The 8,625-nt window shown below is 36.8% G+C and overlaps 1 protein-coding gene across 1 annotated transcript in view; it reads right to left on the bottom strand.

Annotated features, from left to right (window-relative positions):
• The window catches only part of PKHD1 (PKHD1 ciliary IPT domain containing fibrocystin/polyductin), a 254,912-nt gene extending 253,581 nt beyond the window's left edge, over positions 1-1,331 (bottom strand). Inside the window, 3 exon segments of the mRNA XM_032213028.1 lie at positions 117-238; positions 402-503; positions 1,271-1,331. Coding sequence (XP_032068919.1) covers positions 117-238; positions 402-503; positions 1,271-1,331 — 285 coding nt within the window.
• Positions 1,332-8,625: the final 7,294 nt, after the last annotated feature.

Genomic DNA, 8,625 nt, shown 5'->3' on the forward strand with positions numbered 1-8,625 from the left:
TAAATGAACAGAAGTATTAGTTAACTTATAAATGTGCAAATTAACCAGTGATCAAAATCAATCCATAACAACCTGAGTCGAAGATCTCTGCCCCACCTCATTTCTCATTTGATCACTTGGATGGGCCATAAATTGAAGATACCTGGTTGAATTCCACTGAATGTTCTATTATTGTCTACTGCTCCCATTGTACAGATTATCTTTTGTGAAGTAATATGTTTAATTTGGCAGGGAATTCCTGTGAAGAGGAAAGAAGAGCATGAAAATGAAAAAAATCTCAAAGCATTTGTATCCTTTCTATACACTCACTACACATTCCAAATCATTGTGTAGGCTTTTTTATATCATGTTTCCATTTTCTGAGACTTAAATGCCATGAAATTTGATTTTATCATTTTTACCTGCAGCTGTGACTTTCATAGGTGTATCAAAGAAGTCCCCTGTGATGGTGAGGTCAGTTCCACCACCTAGGCTGCTTATAGCAGGAGACACTGAAGAAATGTCTGAGAGAAAAATAAATAAGGTAATTATGTGCTGCCTTTTTGTCCCTCTTCCCTCCTTTTATGTTCGTGAGAACTAAGAAGGGTCAAGAAGTCTGATATGCTTTTTCAAATTATATCTCTGCCTTGGACTCAAGACAAGCAACTCTCCCTCCTCTTCCTCCTCAGACCAGCTCACATTAAGGAAAGTGATTGGTGGACATCACTGAGGCCAACAAATATTGGACAGATTAGTTTCCTGTTGGCTCAAGAACATTTGGAGAGCCATGTACATATCTATGTCCACCTGCTAACTTTTTTAAAAATCCATTTAAAAATAATGGAATACTGATTTTTCTTCATTGAATATGAATGAGAGGGGAAAGAATAGAGATACTTTCATGGCAAAAAGGCTTCTATGTCTTCTTCCTTGGACAGCTTGAGAATCTGTATACCTTTGGGACTATCTCTACTCATTACACATTCTAAAAACTTTAGGGCTGAATGTGCCCCTCCTGGTGACTGTATCCCTTTAAGTAGATATATTATACCACATCCCAACCCACCACACACACATATCCTTCTCAGCCCTCTTTCACTCCTTCCCCATTCTTTCCTTTTTGTCTGCCTCCACAATCATTCTTTAATCTCTTTTTTTTTAATTACTTGAAGCTTTTCCTCTTGCTGTTGTTTTAACATATCTCTGATTTTGGTCAAAGTATATAGGTCTAGCTCCATTTCTGACTATTCTATCTTCTTCTTTGGTTTAACCACAGGTCTAGGGTGGATACCTGTCTCTATGAAAGTAGAGGCCTGTTCTAAGGGAGAATCTGTCATTCCTACATTTTCCATGTCTACTTGCTTGTTCTAGACTCTGATAAAAAGTCTGGTTTCTGCAGCCAGGATATTGGCCAATTTTGGCAAAGTCTGAACTGCATAAGGAGCAAACTCCCTCCCTTTTGCAGCCCCCTTTTCAGCCACTTTCTTTTCATGGCATATATAATGATCTCCTTGAGTTTAAGCCATTTTCACTTGTGTGAGCACCACCTTTTGGATATCTCACTTCTGCCATCACTTTGTCACAGGTTCTTTTAAGTATACCCAAGTCAGTGGGTTCCAAAACATAAGCGACCCAACACAACAACCCATTTCTAGGCATCACACACACACACACACACACACACACACACAGGATAGTGTTCACTGCTGCCCACTACTCCACTCTTCCTCACTACTCCCAAACTTCAAACTACTGGGATTACTGTGCTTGATTGGCCTCTCCATTCTTCCTCCATACTCTTGGTCCTTGATTTCCAAATGAGATGCAAAAGTTGCTCTCATCAGAAAAGAGGACTCTGGACCACTGAGCAACAGGACTTTGGACCACTGTGCTTCATTAAGACCAGGGTCAACACAGCCGTCTACCAGGAGATTTTAGAGCACTTCATACTTCCTTCTGAGTTAACTAAAAAGAAAGAAAATACCGTCTGTTATATAATGGCAGAGATATCCACTTTTCTGATAAATAGGTTGCCCTTGATTAATGTTGGTAACTGGGACTAGAATTTTTGCCACAAAGTGGTACAGTTATAACATATGATGCCATGTGATGGCAATATGAGCCATTCCCGTTGCTTTGGTTAAGTGAGATTTTGAGTGGCTACCAACAGAAAGAGGAAGGTTCACAGGGACCCACAACAGTGTGGTATGAATATGGTGGAGTCAGAGATTACTGCAATTGCTATTCATTTCTCTTCTATGTGCCTTGTTTTATGTTTATATTCAAACAAAAGAAATCATATGCGATTTTCCCTTGCTTGATAGGATCAAATAGGCAGACATACCTCTGTAATGAATATGTTATATAATGATGTTGCTTCATAAAGTGGTTTCATAGAACTTACCTGCAACAAAAAGAAGCAAAATCTTGAAAAAGAATGACATTAAAAAATCCATCTTTATCTTCCTCCTATGCTTTCAATTTGAGACTTCCTGTTGAGATTGTGATATCATAAATGATCAAAGCTCAGCAGTTTTTCCCATTTTCCCTGCAAGAGAAATATACTTTGCAGTCCTTTATTCACATTAGATCCCTTTGCAGCTTAAAGATAGATGCCCAGTAGACATGTAACACCAGATCAGAATAGTTATATAAAACCAGGGGAAAAACCTGTCAAAGAGAAATTTCTTCTCATGTCTTTAAATCAAAGGCATAGAAGATAGATCTGAGAAGATACAGAAACATTCTGCTTCCCTGCATGTATGCTTGCCCATCATGCTATTCCCTTTTGGGATAAGCAGCTTTATGCAAAGCACAGAAAAGGAATGAAAAATAGTGAGCCAAATAAATTAAAGGCTGAGATAAGAAAAAAAAGGGGAAATATAGCTAAATCTGGCTTGTGCCAACATTATGCATCTCCCTATTGCTCTATTCTTGCAGAATTACCTTTACTTCTACCATACTATAGACAGCTTAATTTGTTGCCTTTTGCCTTTAATTTTGTTTATCTAGCCCTTGTATGTTCTGTCCAAATACAGCTCATTTATTCTATAGATAAGACCATATTACTTTCTTTCTTAATGGCCCCTGAATGTTCACTATCATTCAGCACCCATTCATTCTTGACCCAATGTCTACTTGCACTGCATTCAACATACTTTTATATTTTTCTTGGCATACAAAGAAAGCAAAGTGGGCAAAGTATACTCTTATATACCATCTTTTTTGCTTTTTTGATTTAAAAAAATCATCCTTTGCAACGTATTAGTTTCTTTTTCTACCAAAATTTTCATGTCTAATAATTTCCATTCATTTTTCTGTCTTTAGTAGGAAAAAAAATCTGACAAAATGCAAAATGCATATATCTTTTTTTCCTTTTCATACTGATATATAACTTGTAATCTTCCATTCCATTCCTTCTATCAACACAACAGTCTTGGTCTTCAGTGCATCATCTTTCAACTCCACACCTCTGACAGTGTCATACAATTTAAAACTTACTGAAAATCATTTGGATTCACAGTCATTCACATAGCCTCCTTTACAAAATCAAATGCATAATCATATGTTAACATTTAACAAAATCACATAAATTCAGTTATAAATAGAATAAATAACAAACCCCTTCCTTCAGTTTCTTTTTTTCCACTGTCTATTTTTTAATACCATTCTCAAATACTGTTTCCTACACATCTCATACTTTCTTCCCTTGTAGTGCAAGTTCATTATTATTTCTTTTACTTCTTCCTTTTCCATCCCAGTTACGACACTATCAAATAACAGTCTGTCCAATGCTCAACATTTCTTATTACACTTATATCCCTTCTTAATATTCTCAATCTTTCCCCATTAAAAAAAATCAAATGAATCTTGTTTTCATATTTACATTTATTCTTTTGCCATGAGTACATATGAATAAAGTTTATTTTTTAATATATTTAAATATTGTATTGACATATTTAAAATAAAGAAAGCTTTTTAAAATGAACCCTTGCCAAAAAGTCTTCATTTTGGTGTCTCCAAATAATCCACTCATTTTGTTCTATGTCTCATTTGGTCAAATGAGGTTTTCACAGAGTATTTTTTTAAAATTAAGATCTGTCTAAGTTACCAATCACACCTATGTCATGTGCAGTTTTCCATAGTGATATTAAGGATAGTAGTAGTTACTTTTGTCACATTTTGGCCAGTATGCCACAAACACAAACTTTTTTCTAAGGCAACATCCCACCATTCTATGTCAGTAGCTAAAATATAGTTACTCTCATCCTAGGAAGTATGTGCAGTGTCTCAGGATCCCAAGAAATTTGAATATGACTTAAACCATCTCTCTTCCATAAGAAGAAAATCTCAGGCAGATTTTCTGTTTCTATTTGAAGTAGTGGTGCTTATCTATCAAGGTATTTACAGCTTGGACCCCTAACTAAATTCTTATGGTTGTATTAATCTGCCTATATTGGGATCAATCTATTAAGGTTTCACCTTCAAAATCGCAGTATTACTGTATGTATCTCATAATGAAATTCCCTCCCAAAGAATTAATAAATTGGCTTCTTTGTTATTATCCTTCTAGTACCAGCTACATCGGTTGGTTTTAACAAAGCATTCTGTAGATTTAATGGATTTGTTTAATTTCACTGTCATTGCAAACAGATCTAAAAACCTGTTTGGCAATATATAAATTTGGAGTTAGAAGGAGATTTCAAGTATTTTCACTTCATTCACTAGTTATATGGAATGTTTTGTGGATAACAATTTATTTATTTAGATAAATTTACAATGTTACAAGATTTCCCAGCTTCAGAAAGAATAACACAAAAACCTTTGTGCTAAGCAACAAAGGTGTATACAGTCCCAGCTACAAAATCTTTCACATTTTTCTATGTCAGTAAGTGAACAGCATTAAGAATGGGAAAGCACATCTAGACACCCATATATCATGGAGTCTCTCTCTTTTTCCCTTCAGATCATTAATCTACAGTAAAACAACCATCATCAATATACCCATTTCAAAATTAATAAATTTTGAAACCTACCATTATAGCATTTGTTTTTTCCTCTTTTTTGATCAAATATTCTGATTGTGGTAAACAAAAATTCAGAATTAGTTGTTCATTACAGTTCCTTTAAATATATTTCATTTTGTTCCATTCTCTTTTCTGGTACTGAATCAAAAATGAGAGGGGTGGAAAACCCCATCCAAATATTACTTTCTTTCGAAAACGGGAATAAGTTGTTCCATGTTCATTCTGAATGCTTGTGATAGAAAAAAAAATAAAAGGGGGAGAAAACCCATTTTCCCTCAGGCCAAGCTTAATGATTAACATAAGCTACTTATTCTATTAAACAAACTTGCTCCAAGTTTTTTTTTAAATAATCAAAGTGATAAGTAGCTTAGAATATTTCTGGTAAGGCAACAAGCATCTTATTTGATGTTTTTAAGTTTTTTTAAAAAAACGATTACATTTTAATACTTTTTTGCTTCCTATCTATGAACATTAACAGACCTTTATATATTAAACAGGTTGAGTGAAAACAGGACATGCTTCACTCAGGCATGGTGACCTCATACTTTAAAAAAAGGTATATATTTTTTTCATTATTCAGAAATGTTACCTAGAATGAAGCCACTTTTAAATGCATGAACTCTAAAAGCACTATGCTTGTGTTGTTATATTAGATATACTAATATATACTTCAATAACACTGAAAAATTGGGAGATATTATACATCTCTGTCAATTCCAGTACTATGAGTAAATACTGATGGCCATTAACTCAACCCAATGAAGAATTGCTGTCACTTCCAAAGCCCATTGACTCTATGACTGTACCAACCATGACTCCCAGTAGAATTGTCCTCTTCCAGAACCAGCATATTTGCAATCTGGGGGAGAGGGCTCCTTTTGGACTCATAGCTCCTGCTAGATGAGCAGATGAAAGACATGTGTCAGTTCTACCATCTTTGGCTTAGGACCTTGCCAGCATCTTGCCATCAAAGGCTAGGGGCAAAAAACATGTATGGGACAGAGATGGGAAATTGGGAGGGAGCTGACATCTTGATGGAGACCCGAGATGCACAAAACCAGCCTGCCCACTTCAAGGCCACAAAGCCTGAGAATGGATTGTGGATTGCTCCAAACATCCAAGCAATTCTCAAAACACTTTTATGGGTCTCTATTGGCAAAAGACAAACTGGTCAAGGGGGGACAGCTGGGATGAGGGGGAAATGTTTGTAACCTTTTGTGCAGAATCTTAGTTCTAGCCTGATTTTACTGTAGCCAGTAACCTCTAGTAAAGGAACTATCACTTCAGTCAAATGGAGTTGAGGGTCTTTCTTTCCTAGGAACCTAACTGGGGCAGGTCTGAACACCATGGCCAAGAGATTCTTTGGCCAGTTCTACCGGATGCACTAGTTACGACTTTAAAACAGGAGGAGCTAAGATGCTTGTCATCTCTCATCTAGGCTTCAATTTTTTGTCTACATGGGGATATCCTTCATGACTATTCAAAAACTTCAGCTAGTTCATAATGCAGCACACATGCTTATTAATCAATTATGATACTTATATTACACTAATATTGTGGGAGCTGCATTGACTATCAGTGTGCTTCCAAGTGCAATTCAAGATTTTGGTGGCAGCCTTTAATTCTTGAAACCTGGTACTTAAGAGTCCACCTTTTGCAGATACCTTCTGCTCATCTGACCTGGACAACCAGGGAATCTACTAATGATTCCCACCTCCCAGGAGATGTGGCAGTAGGAGCTAAGAATGGGTAGTTCCCTGTGGTAGCTTTTCTCTATGGAATAGGTTGCCCACCTCCCCCCCCCCCCAAGGCAAGAACAACCCAATTCTCATGACACCTCCCCCCAGAAGCTGGTAGAAATCTGGATTTTCCAGAAGGCTTCAGGGAATGACTATAAAGCCTTTGACACCCAAAATGTTGCTCCATGAATACTAATTATATGAGGATATCATTGCATTTAATGAAAAACCCTTCTACCTCCAATCCAATATAGTTCCCAGAGAAATGTGTATGCGTGCACTGATAAAGTGTTTTGAAAGAAAATAAAATGTTCAATTCCTGCCCCAAACAAGATTTCAAGCTTAACTAGGGAAGATTTAGAGCTTTCTGGGCACTGGATGGCGGTGCTGAGTCACAGTTGACAAAATGGGACCAATATATATTCTGCACAAACAACATTGTCTGCACTCAACTTAGAAAATAAGATTTTTGTAAGCGACTAGTTTTAGCACCAGAGCAAAGTACAGACATGGAATCCCCTTCTTTAGTTATAAAACTAATTATGTAGAACAACTGCATTATATAGATGAGGATGGAGCACTGAATTAGGATACATTTATTAGCCTTCATAAATATTAGTTAAATAAGTTTATAATAGCTAGAAATACTGTTAACGATTAAAATTAAGACCACAAATTATCAAATTCACATAACTGAAAGAAAAAGTTCTTTATTACAATGAATATCTAACCCTTAAACTTGTTGCCTACTTGATTATTTTTTTTCTTTGAATTTGGGAAACATTATTACACTTAAAAAAAAACTAGGGAAAATTTTTAGTCCTTTCAATTTTTTACCAAGAAACCCCTGTGATGTTATTCATATGCAAGTGCACCTGGATATTTTAAAGTAGCGGGGCAGCTCCCCTCCATGTGCAGAAACAGGGCACTGGATCAGAAAAGCTCCTCATCTGAGCTTCCTTTCTCTGGCCCAGCAAACTGGTCCCGCTCCCCATCATCATGTTAGAAAGTTAGAAATGCTTGGTAGTTCAGCACACGGAAGAGAGTTTCCTTTCTCCAGCTCGGCATGCTAATTTCCCTGCCTGCCCTTGGCTAGAACATTTTCATTTTTCCACCTTGGGTTAGAAAGAAAGACTGCAGGTAGTCCTCAACATATGACCACAATAAGCCCAAAATTTATGTTGCTAAGTGAGCCAATAGTTATGTGAGTTTTGCCCCATTTTACAACCTTTCTGTCCACAGTTACAGTGAATTCAGCTTCCCCATTGACTTTGCTGGTCAGAAGGTCGCAAAAAAGATCACATACACCGCAACCATCATAAATACATGCCAGTTGCCAATCACTCAAAATTTGATCAAATATCCACAGGGATGCTGACATGGTTGTAACTCTGTATAGTCCAGGACAAGCAGAGGAACCGGAACACTGTTCTGGAAAAAGAAAGCGTCTTGCAACCTTCCTTGCTGGCTTCCCTGTTTACTTTCTGAGAAAGCTGGCAGGGAAGACTGCAAATGGTGATTTCAGAGGGCTTAGCAACCCATCATTCATGCAAACAGGTTGCCAGAAACTCAGATCACAATCACTTGCCAGTGTGGATGCTGCAACAACCATAATTTCAAGAACTGGTTGTAAATGGTATGTCCAAATCATCAATCTCCTTATTTTTAACTGGACAGTTTAATATCCGTCTCATCCATATGTAATATCAGATATTGTTTCTCCTATTCAAGTGCATGTACTAAAACTATACATGCATACACATACAAGCACATGCACGTGTCCTTGTCAGGCATTCCTTAAAATAATTAGAGATCTTGGAATCAGAACACAAATAGAGCAGTGCATGTAACCGCCAACCTGCCAGGTTCAGTCTTTATGA

This window comes from Thamnophis elegans, chromosome 3, assembly GCF_009769535.1.
Source record: "Thamnophis elegans isolate rThaEle1 chromosome 3, rThaEle1.pri, whole genome shotgun sequence".
NCBI classification, from domain to species: domain Eukaryota; kingdom Metazoa; phylum Chordata; class Lepidosauria; order Squamata; family Colubridae; genus Thamnophis; species Thamnophis elegans.